Raw genomic sequence first — 12695 nt, 5'->3', positions numbered from 1 at the left:
GGCATTGTGGCGTAGTATTTGGTTACTATAAGGGTTAATTGAACACAAGCACTCTAATACCATGATGGTAGATCTAATAACTGAGGAAGTTACTAAATGCCTAATGAGCAGACAGTGTATGCAGTGTAGTCACAGTGGACAAAGAGATGATTTGTATCTGGGTAAAGGCAGTAAGATTCTATCATGCTACTCAGAATGGTATACGTGCAATTTAAAACTTCAGAATTGTTATTTCTGAAATTTTCCATTTAATATTTTGGGACTGCAGTTGACCATGGGTAACTGAAATGTGATAAGGGCACTGTACTAATAATTTATAAAGTCATGTATGAGTAAAGATACATTCAACTATTGTATAAAGTAAAACATCTGTTGTGCCAAAACAAAACCAAAAATTAGTTCAAAACAGATCAATGACCTAAAGAGAATAGCTGTAAAATTCTTAGGAAACACAATGGAAGTAAATCTTTATGAACTTGTATTAAAGCAATATTTTCTTAGATGTGACACCAAAAGTACAACAAACAAAAGAAACAATAGGTAAATTAGACTTCATTAAAATTAAACACTTTTGTGCCTCCAAGGACAAACATCAAGAAAGTGAAAAGACAACCTACAGAATGGGAGAAAATATAGGGTGGGGCAAAAGTAGGTTTACAGTTGTGAGTATGTAAAACACAGTTTGTTGTTTTATTATTATTATATAATTGTATTATTTTTCCATAAGAACAACTATAAATTTACTTCTCCACTTTCCTGTATACGTAAACCATATATCTGATATGGAATTTGTATCCAGGATATATAAACAATTCTTTGTAGATTATACTTATGTGTGACAAGTATAAATATATAATATATAATAAATATACATATTTCTAGACAATAAAAATTAAAGAATCCAATTTAAAATGGGCAAAGTATTTGAATAGATTATTTCTCCAAAGATATACAAATAGCCAATAAGCACATGAAAAGATGTTCAACATGCAAATCAAACCACAATGAAGTATTTTTCAGGTTTTGATTCTTAAGTTCATCATAGATACAAGAAATTACTTTCTCACTTTGAATGAACAAAAACATATATTATACATGTCTAATTATCACTATAGATAAAATGTTAATTCTGAGGACACAAGGAAAAACTCTGAATTAAACAAAATCCTTGAGTTAATTATAAAATGTAACATAAAACAGAAGCACAGTATAAAATTTTATATTTTCTCTTACCTATCATATTTTTGTCATCTTCTTCAGTACTATTAATATTATCTCTGTAAGCACTAAAAGGCTGACTACTCAAGAGGTTATCACACTGCAGGCTGTGGCACAAGTTTTCAAGAAAGCGAAGAGCAAATGATGCACTGTTCACTGAAGGGAGCTGAATGAAATGAGCTTCCCCATCAAAGAAGGCTATTGAAAGAAAAAAAGATGTCAAAGTTACATCATAGAAAGATAACAACAATAATTATCAAAAAAGCCACCAACTTAGGAAATGTAATATAACTCTAATTTGTGGGCTTTTGTAATTTACAAAGGAGTAATCTTAAATTTTAAAAGTTCCTCTCAAAATACAACTTTCTGTATGTGTAAAAACATTCTCATTTTAAAATATTCATAAAGCAAATAATAGAAACCCACTGATCTATAACAATACTTCCTACTATTTCAAACATTCCATGGGCACAAATGTTGTAATATCTGATCATACAATCATGAAAGCTGTATAATTATCTCATAATCACTTCTTGAGTCACATTTTTATTTAGAGCCTCTTATATACCAGTCTGTTTTCTAAAAAAATGAAAATTTATTATCAACCAAGGTACTCTGTATAGAGTGAGCTTAACAAAGCATGTAAAAAAATGGACCTTTTATTTATTACTCTGAGATTGTGTATTTTAAAAGTAAAGTTAAACATTCCAGCCCTGCCTGAGTAGTTCAGTTGGTTAGAGCATTGTCCTGTTACACCAAGGTTGTGGGTTTGATCCCCAATCAGGGCACATACCCAAAGCAACTAATTAGTGCATAAATAAGTGAAACAACAAATCAATGTTTCCCCTCTCTCTCTCAAATCAATAAATGAAAAAAGTTCTTTTTAAAAGTGTGGTTAAACATTACAAACTGTATAAAAGTCTATAAATATATAACATAAGTATCCTACTACATCAATATAATAAATACTCTGATATTATGAACAGTTAATAGACTAGAAATATAAAATAATCTACACACTATAAAGTGTTTGTATTCTAATCAAATTAGGAAAAAAGCTGAATGAAAAAGTAGATGAGCATACCAGTTATCACTTCTCCATCATGATTATCTGTCTTAAGGAGTCCAAAAACAGTCTTACTTTCAATGGCACAATCCACACAGGCCTGCACAGTCTCCCGGAGCACCACACTCACAGGGCCTGGGCCAAAGTGGTCAGGCAACTCCTGGATTTTATTGTGATCCAGGTGAGGGCCGCAGTCTCCATGTTTATTTATATAGACACAGACTTGAGGGGGAAATGCGTTTATAGATATAACAAATAATGAAATTAGTTTAAAAAACATAAATATTACATAATCAATTACTATATCTAATTAGCCACACTTCACTCAAGAGAACCTAAACATAATTAATACCAATGATCATGCCTTCTACCTAAAAATATGTATCAAAATATATTTTTACATCTGTGCAAAGATATCAAGCCTAGAAAAAAATAATCCACACGCTTATTCAATTTTCAGAATTGTGCTGAAGCTGACTATAACAAAAACTTAAAACAATTCATCACATATTCACACAATTAAATGATATAGAGATAGATAAATATTTTCACCTTTTAACTGTATACACAGCATAGAAATATTTTTCAAAACTGGTCATGCTAGAATAGAGAGCCCAGAAATAAACCCATGCTTAATATGGTCAAATAATCTATGGCAAAAGAGGTAAGAACATATAATGTGGTAAAGACAGTCTATTTAATAAATGGTGTTAAGAAAACTAGACAGTACAAAAAATAAAAGTAAGACCACTTTCTTACACAATATACAAGAATAAACTAAAAATGGATTAAAGACTGCAATGTAAGACATAAAACTCCTAGAAGAAAACATAAGCAGTAAACTCTGACATTGCTCTTAGTAATATTTTTTCTGATATATCTCTTCAAACAAGGGAAACAAACAAAAAAATGGGGCTACATCAAACTAAAATTTTTACACAGCAAAAGAAAACCTACTGAATGGAAAAAGATATTTGCCAATGACACATCCAAAACCAAGTTAATATTCAAAATTTAAACACCTTATACAGTGATGTCAGAGGAATGGCAACATGAGAGATACCCTTGGTCTGCCCTTGAAGTTTCAACAATTTAAACAGCTATAATTTAACAAAGGACACCCTGCTCAATCCACAAACATGTCTGAGAGATCCATCCACTCATTGAAACATCTAAAAGTAGGCAAGTGAGAGTGAACCAGGGAGGCAAGAAGGAGAACCAAGAGGAGCCAGATACAACCCTGCAGCCAGGACATCACTGTGGGTCTCAACCCAGAGAAAGGAGGAATCAGGCTATGGCTGGCACTTCAGCCAAGAGGAGCAAAGAGATTTAATGAGCATTCCTGCAGGAGTGGGCAGTATGAGCTACAGATGAGTCCACTGACCTGGACAGCAACAAAGCACAAAGGTGCAGTCACAGCTGTTTGGCAATCAGCACTGCACAGAGAAACAAAGCCATGGAGCCTGGTCATATTCCCTTGCCTCCCCTCACCCTTCATGTGGCGTTACAGAGCACATTATCTGCAAACCTGAGAACTGGTACTACAGAAACTTTTTCCCTATGCAAAGAGTACACTCTGTGACTATTCCCAGGATCAGGTGAAGGCAAGAGGGTAAACATTGTAGAAGTCTGCTGGTCACCGTTGCTGGGAGGGCAAAGCAACAAAGGAGGTAGCCAAGTTCCCCCAGTTCACTCCACCTCCATACATTGGCGACCACACTGCCAGCAACATCTAGCTACAGAGGACAGCACTGGAATTTCATGGAATCCATTGCCCACCACATTCCCCTGAAGGGCTGTTTTCCTGTTACCAGGGCAACCAGATCACAAGGAAGGAGGCTACCTTCCCAGAGAACACAGGCCATTTTCCACCACCTGGCAGAAATGTGAAAAGCCAGAGGAGTGCAAGAGAGTTAAACAACAAACACACACCAAAAAAACGTGATTCAGTGCCACCTACTGCAAAAAAAAAAAAAAAAAAAAGAAAAAAGAAAAAAAAAAACCCAAAACAGGCTTTTGGTCAAAATACTAGCGCAGCAATTTTCAAACTTTTTCATCTCATTCATGGCACACACAAACTAATTACAAAAATTCTTTGGCACATCAAAAATATATTTTTGCTGCTCTGACAGAAAATACATATAATTTTTGATTCGTTCACAACATATGGCTACTGTTGTGTTGACTGTTGTTGTTTTTTTATTTGACAATCTAAGGGAAGTTAATGCCCCTGACTAAATAAACAGGTATTGCATGTTTTAAAAATTCTTGTGGCATAGCACTGTGCCTACCATGGCACATCAATTGAAAATCACTCTACTAGAGAAGTGCCACTCATACATAGATGCCTAGACAGAAAGGGAATCCATCAAATACCATGAATAACCAAATTAAACAGGCATCTCAAAGAGAATATTAAAAATCTCCAGAAATATGTGGTTTAAGGGACTGTGAATTTAAGATTACAGTTCTGAAAAAACTCATCACGCTCATCATGATGCAAGAAAACACAGCTAGGCAGTTTAACAAATTCAGAAATAAAATCGATGAACAAGTACATTACCGAAGAAATTGAAACTTTAAAATAGAGCCAAATAGAAATTCTAGAGATGAAGAACTCAATAAAAGAGATAAAGAATGAACTAGCAAACACAGGAAATAGAGCTGACCAGCTGGAGGAAAGATTTACTGATGCTGAAGAAAGAAATACAGAAATGATGCAGAGGGAAGAACAGAGGCTCGAGCATTAAAAAAAATGAAAGAACTCTATTAGACCTATCTGACTCCAGCAGAAAGAGCAATATAATAATAGTCATAGCAGAAGAACAAGAGAGAGAAGAGAATGAAGAGCCTATTTGAAAAAAGATTTGACAAGAACTTCCCAAACCTATGGAAAGAGATAGAACAAGGAACAAATAGAACATCTAATGACCTCAATCCAAAAACAACTTCTCCAAAGCACACTGTGTTAAAACTGTCAAAAATGAATTACAAAGAAATGATTCTCAAGGCAGCCAGGGAAAAATAACCTATAAACAAAAGTCCATTCAGTTATCATCAGACTTCTCAGCAGAAACACTACAAGGTAGCAAAGAGTAGAACCAAATATCCAAATGAATGAGAAAAATTACCAGTCAAAAATAATATATCCAGCAAGTTAACCTTTAGATATGAAGGATCATTAACACATCTCCATACATAAAGAAGCTAAGAGAATTTATCACCCTCCATTGCAAGAAATATTCAAGGTTATTCTACCTGAAACAAAGAACAAAGGATCACAGAACTACGAGTAAGATCACCAACAAACTTACAGCATAAATAGGGATAATTTGTGACAAAAACATATAAAGTAAGGGGCTGAAGGTCTGGCTCTGCAAAGAGGGATGGATATTAGATGCACTGAAAAGAAAAAAAAACTTCTGTATAGATGAAACTTTCTTTTTCATAAACCTAATGACAACCATATACACACAAAATACCGCCAAACTGGGACATGCAATTTTTTTAAATAAAGGGAAAAATTATGGAATACCACCAAACAAAAACAGATAGTGACACAAAGAAAAAGAACCAATGGAAGCATAGAGTTACCAGAAAACAAAAGATAAAATGGCTGTAGGAAATCCTCATACATCAATAGTAACCCTAATTGTGAACGGACTGAATTCATCAATAAAAAAGCAAAGAGTAGCAGACTGGGTCAGAAAACAAAACCCAACCATATGCTGCCTTCAAGAAACATAATTAAGCTGCAAAGACATAGGAAGACTCAAAGTGAAATGGTGGACAATGATTACAGTATCCACAGAAAAGCAGGTGTAGCCATACTTATATCTGACAAAGCACATCTCAAGATAACAAGGGTAACAAGGAGATAGAGATGGACATTTCATAATGACAAAGGGGGCATTACATCAAGAAGACATAACAATTCTCAATCTATATGCACCCAGTCAGGGAGCACTGAAATATATAAAGCAACTACTAACAGAACTATAGCTGGAAATTGACAAAAACACAATCATAGTAGGGGATCTAAATACTCCATTGACAGTTCTAGAAAGAACATCCAAACAGAAAGTCAATAAAGAAGTATCAGCCTTAAATGATACATCAGGCCAAATGGACATAATTGACATTTACAGAGCCTTTCATCCCAGAATATCAGATTATAAATTCTTCTCCAGTGCACATGGAACATTCTCAAGGACAGACCATATATTGGGACACAAAACTAGCCTTTACAAATTTAAAAAGATTAAAATTATACCAAGTATATTATCTGACCACAATGCTTTGAAATTAGAAATCAACTGCCAACAGAAAGTAGAAAAAACCACAAATAAGTGGAAATTAAACAACATACTACTAAAAATTTACTGGGACAAAGAAGAAATAAAAGGTGAGATCAAAAGGTATATATACAGACACAAATGAGAATGACTATACAACATATGAAAACTTCTGAGATGCAGCAAAAGCAGTAGTAAGAGGGAAGTTTACACGATTCCAGGCCTATCTCAACAAACACAATCTCAAATAAGCAACCTATTACATCTTAAAGAACTAGAAAAAGAGCAAAAGCATCCAAAAGTCAGCAGAATAAAGGAAATAACAAAAATTAGAGGACTTCTGGTCAAGATGAAGGCATAAGTAGACACACTTTGCCTCCCTGTGCAACCACAGAAAGAATTACAACCAGATCTCAAAACTAGTAACATCCAGAACTGTCAGAAAATTGAGCTGTATGGAAGTCTGCCAACCAAGGATTTAAAGAAGACACATTCATCCAGACAGGTAGGAGGGGCAGAGTCATGGAAATGGGCAGAGAGGCGATGTAGCATGGAAAGGCCAACAGCAACAGTGGAACAGATGGGAGGGATACCTTAGGAGCAAGCAATCCCAGATCCAGGCCGAAGTACAGTCCAGGGTTCCAGCACTGGGAAGATAGATCCCCATTATCTCTGGCTGTAAAAACCAGCAGGGGTTGGGGTTGTAGAAGAAACTCCTAGATTTTCATTGCTCAAAGGGCCAGCATAGTCTTAGGACATATGCAAACCCACCCACTCGGATTTACCACTGGGGAAGCAGCTGGAAGGGCGCCAGTCACACAAGAGAAGATGAAGTGACTGAAAATAGGGCAAGTGCCTAGCAAACCACCAGAAACCAGGCAGTGGCATTGTCCCCTTTCAGAGCCCTACCTATACAGCCACAAAGCAGTTAAGTGAGTTGTCCCATCCTGGCAACTACCTAAGGCTCTGCCCCACACAATTTATGGGTGCCTTTTCTACATATGCCACACTACTAAGACAGTGAGTAATACACAGCAGCTCTACCTAATACACAGAAACAAATTCAGGGAGGCTGCTAAATTGAGGAGACAAAGAAAAATGGCCCAAATGAAAAAACAGAACAAAATCCCAGAAAAAGAGCTAAGTGAGGTAGGGAGGGCTGGGGTGGTGGGGAAGGGTGGGGGGTAAAAGGCAGAAAACTGTACTTGAACAACAACAATATAAATAAATAAATAAATAAATAAATAAATAAATAAATAAATAAATAAATAAATGCAAAAGAAAGTGAGTAAAATGCAAGAACTAAGTGAAATGGAGATAGCCAACCTATCAGATGCACGGTTCAAAACAATGGTTATCAGATTGCTCAGAGAATTCTTTGAATATGGCAAAAAAATAAATAAAGAAGGGAAGATCACACTAAGTGAAATGAAGAATCCATAGGAAACCAACAGAGAAGGGAAGCTGGGATTCAAACCAATGATTTGGAACATAAGGAAGAGATAAACATTCAACCAGAACAAAAAGAAGAAATATGAATTCAAAAATATGAGAAGAGGCTGAGGAATCTCCAGGACAACTTTAAACATTCCAACATTTGAATCATAGGGATGCCAGAAAGAGAAGAGGAAGAGCAAGAAATTGAAAACTTATTTGAAAAAATAATGAAAGAAAACGACTCTATTGGCAAAGGAAATAGGACAGAGAGTTGCAAACAAGTTGGACTGTAAGAGGACCATGCCACGACATATCATAATTAAAATGCCAAAGGTTAAAGATAAAAGAGAGAATCTTAAAAGCAGCAAGAAAGAAGCAGAGTTGCCTACAAATGAGTTTTCATAAAACTATCAACTGATTTCTCAAAAGAAACTGCAGCTAACAAAGGACTGACAAGAAGTATTCAAAGTAATGAAAAGTAAGGACCTACAACCTAGGTTACTCTATCCAAAGCTATCATTGAGAATGGAAGGGCAGATAAAGTGCTTCCCAGACAAGGTAAAGCTAAAGGAGTTCACCATCACCAAGCCGTTATTACAGGAAATGTTAAAGGAACTTATTTAAGAAAAAGAAAAAGATCAAAAGCATGAACATTATTAAAAAGGCAACAAATTCACAACTATCAACAACTGAATCTAAAAAAGAAAAAAAAAGACTATACAAACAACCAGAACAGGAACAGAATCATAGATATAGACATCATTTGGAGGGTTATCAGCTGGGAGGGGGAAGGGGAGAATAGGGAAATGGTGCAAGGATTAAGAAGCATAACTGGTAGGAACAAAAAGACAGGGAGGGGTTAAGAATAGCATAGGAAATGGAGGAGCCAAAGACCTTAAGCACACAACCCATGGACATGAACTAAGAGGGGGTGCTGAAGAAAGGGGGATACCAGGAAGAGAGGGGCAAAGGGGGAAAATTGGGATAACTTGTAACAGCATATTCAATGAAATATACATAAAAAAATAATAAAAATGTTTAAAACCTAACAAAAATTAGAGCATAACTGAATGAAAAAGAGAACTAAAATCTATACAAAAATTAATACAACAGCTTCTTCTTTGAAATTATCAAACATTCAAAGATTTGATATTTACCCTTCTCAAACTCTTCCAAAAAACCAAAGAAGAGACAATACTTCCTAACATTTTTTATGAGACCAACATAAACCTGATACCAAAACTTGACAAGAATACAACCAAAAATGAAACTACAGACCAATATCTCTGATGAATACAGATGCAAAAGTCCTAAACAAATTACTAGCAAATCAAATACAACAATACATTTAAAAATAATACATCATGATCGAATAGGGTTCATTCCAGGGGCACAAGGAGGTTCAACACATGCAAATCAACCAACATAATGTAGCACATTAACAGAACAAATGACAAAAATCACAAACTTATCAAAAGATGCAGAAAAAGCTTTTGATAAGATACAATATCCATTTGTGATTAAGACATTCATTAAAATGGGTATAGAAGGAAAGTACCTCGACATAATAAAGGCCATATATAATAAACCCTCAACTAATTTAACACTCAATGGTGAAAAATGGAAAGCTTTTCCTCTAAGATTAGGAAATAAGGCAAGGATGTCCACTCTTATTCAACATAGCACTGGAAGTCCTACCCAGAGCAATCAGGGAAGAGAAAAAAATGAAAGGTATCCTAAGTGGGAATGAAGAAGTGAAAGTGTCACTTTTTGCAGATGACATGATTCTTTATATAGAAAATCCTAGAGACTCCACCAGAAAACTATTAGAAACAATAAACAAATACAGTAAAGTTGCAGGCTACAAAATCAGTGTAAAAAATTCACTGCATTCCTATACACTAACAATGAAACTTCAGAAAAAAAATGAAAAAAGCAATTATTTGTGCAATTGCAACAAAAAGAATAAAACACCTAAGAATAAACTTAACAAAGGTTGTATAAAGGACCTCATGCTGAAAACTATAAATCATTATTAAAAGAAATTGAGAAAGACACAATAAAATGGAAAGATATTCTGTGTTCATGGACTGAAAGAATCAACAGTTAAAATGTCCATATTCACCCAAAGCAATATATGGATGTAGTGCAATCCCCATCAAATCCTAATGACATTTTAAGGAGCAGGTATAAATGACCCATGGACATAGATAACAGGATGGGGACTGACTGTGGGAGTGGAGGGTAGTCAGGGCAGGGGAGAGCAATGGGAGAAAATTGGGACAACTCTAATAGAAAATAAAAATAAATAAAAGTAAATAAAAAAACAAAAAAAATAGAAAAAAATTATCAGATTGTTATGGAACCACAAAAGACCCTGAATAGCCAAAGCAATCCTGAGAAAAAAGAATCAAGCCAGAGGTATCAATCATACTACCTAACTTTAATTTATACTACAGAGCAGCAATAATCAAAACAGCATGGTATTGGCAGAAAAAGTAGACACGCAGACCACAGGAGAGCCCCGAAATAAAACCACATGTACAATAAATAGGCAAATAATTTTTGACAAAGGATCCAAAAAACATACAATGGAGTAAAGAAATCCTCTTCAATAGATGGTGCTGGAAGAATTGGAAAGCCAAATGCAAAAAAAAAAATGAATAAAGCTAGACAACAATTTGTCTCCATGCACAAAAATTAATCGAAATGGATAAAAGACAAATATAAGATCTGAAACAATAAATTACAAAGAAGAAAACACAGGTACTAAACTCAGACCTTGGTCTTAGAGAAGATTTTATGACTCTGACTCCAAAGTCAAGGGAAGTAAAGGCAAAAATAAATGAATGGGACTATATCAAACTAAAAACTTCTGCACAGGAAAAGAAACTACCAACAAAACAAAAAGGCAACCAAATGAATGGAAGATGGTATCTGCAAACAGCTCTGACTAGGGATTACTATCTGAAATATATAAAGAACTCATACAACTCAACACCAAATAGTCCAATTAAAAAATGGTCAGAGGACCTGAACAAATACTTCTCCCAAGAAAATATACAAATGGTCAACAGATATATGAAAAGATGCTCAACATCACTAGCTATTAGGGAAATACAAATTAAAACTACAAGAGATACCACCTCACATCTGTTAGAATGGCTATTATCAACAAGACAAGTAATAACAAGTGTTGCAGAGGTTATGAAGAAAAAGGAAGTCTCACTCACTGCTGGTGGGAATGTAAACTGGTATAGCCACTACGGAAAACAATGTGGCTTTTCCTCAAAAAATAAGAGTAGAGTTACCATATGACCCAGAAATCCCTTTTTTGGGTATGTACATGAAAAACTTGAAAGCATTTATTCACAAAGATATATGAACCCCTGTGTTCATTGCAGCATTATTTATGGTGGCCAAAACATGGAAACAGCCAAGTGTCCTTTGATAAATGACGGGATAAAGAAGACTGGCACATGTATACAATGGAATATTACTCAGCCATAAGAAAAGATGATCAGGGGAGGGAGGTGGGGATGGCTGGGGTGAGGAAGAGATGGAGGAAAACTGTACTTGAACAATAACACTTAAAAAAAGAAAAGATGAAATACTACTATTTGTGACAACATGGATAGACCTTGAGAACATCACACTAAGTAAAATGTCAGTCAGAAAAAGCTAAGAAGCACGCGATTTCACTCATAGTGAGATATAACACTGAAACTCATAAACACAGACAACAGTATAATGGTTACCAGTGGGAAGGGGGTAATAAAGGAGAAAGGGGGCCAAGTATATGGTGAAGGAAGATAATTTGACTTTGGGTGGTGGGAACACAATGTAACATACAGGTCATGTACTGATCATCATAGAAATGCACACCTAAAACATATATAACCTTTTAATCAATGTCACCCCAATATATTTAATAAAAAAAGAATTTATGCAATGTAACACCCAAAACCCTCAACCAATAAAAAAATGGGTGGAGAACCCAAATAGACATTCCTCCAAAGGGGATGTACAGATGTATAGACATATAAGAAGATGCTCGATATCAGTAATCATCAGAAAAACACAAATTAAAACCATGATGTATCATCTCACACCTAACAGAATGGCTATTATCAATAAATCAACAAACAACAAGTGTTAGTGAGTAGGTAAAGAAAAGGGAACCCTTGTGAATTGTTGGTGGGAATGCAGATTGGTGCAGCCAATATGAAACAAAACATCAAGGGTCCTAAAAAAAATAGAACTGCATTATGACCTAATGATTCCATTTCTGATTTATACAAAGAAATCCAAAATACAAATTCAAAAAGATATATGCATCCCTATGTTCATTACAGCATTATTTATAATAGCCAAGATATGGAAACAACCTAAGTGTCCATCAATAGACAATTAGATAAAGAAGATGTGATACATATATACAATGGAATACTATTCTCCCATTAAAAAGAATAAAATCTTACCATGCTACAAAATGGATGGACCTAAAGGGTACTAATTCTAAGTAAAATAAGTCCAACAGAGAAAGACAAATCCCATATAATTTCAGTTATATGTGGAATTGAAGGAACAAACAAATGAACAAATAAAATTGAACAGATTTATAAATACAGAGAACAAACTGATGGTTGCCAGATAGAAGGGGAATTTGGAGGCTGGGT

General features: G+C 35.0%; 1 protein-coding gene across 2 annotated transcripts in view; it reads right to left on the bottom strand.

The window, feature by feature from the left end:
- The window catches only part of SCML2 (Scm polycomb group protein like 2), a 73835-nt gene that overhangs the window by 11519 nt on the left and 49621 nt on the right, over window positions 1–12695 (bottom strand). For both annotated transcript variants that reach the window (XM_037157581.2, XM_053655755.1), the window contains 2 exons: window positions 2303–2506; window positions 1234–1416 (listed from right to left, as the gene is read on the bottom strand). In XM_037157581.2, coding sequence (XP_037013476.2) covers window positions 1234–1416; window positions 2303–2506 — 387 coding nt within the window. The remainder of the gene's footprint in view (window positions 1–1233; window positions 1417–2302; window positions 2507–12695) is intronic.

The sequence above is a fragment of the Artibeus jamaicensis genome, unplaced genomic scaffold (genome assembly GCF_021234435.1).
Source record: "Artibeus jamaicensis isolate MK-2021 breed Jamaican fruit bat unplaced genomic scaffold, CSHL_Jam_final scaffold_1283, whole genome shotgun sequence".
In the NCBI taxonomy this organism is placed as follows: Eukaryota; Metazoa; Chordata; class Mammalia; order Chiroptera; family Phyllostomidae; genus Artibeus; species Artibeus jamaicensis.
Note: the sequence above shows the minus strand (reverse complement) of the source record. Positions and strands in the feature narration are given on the sequence as shown.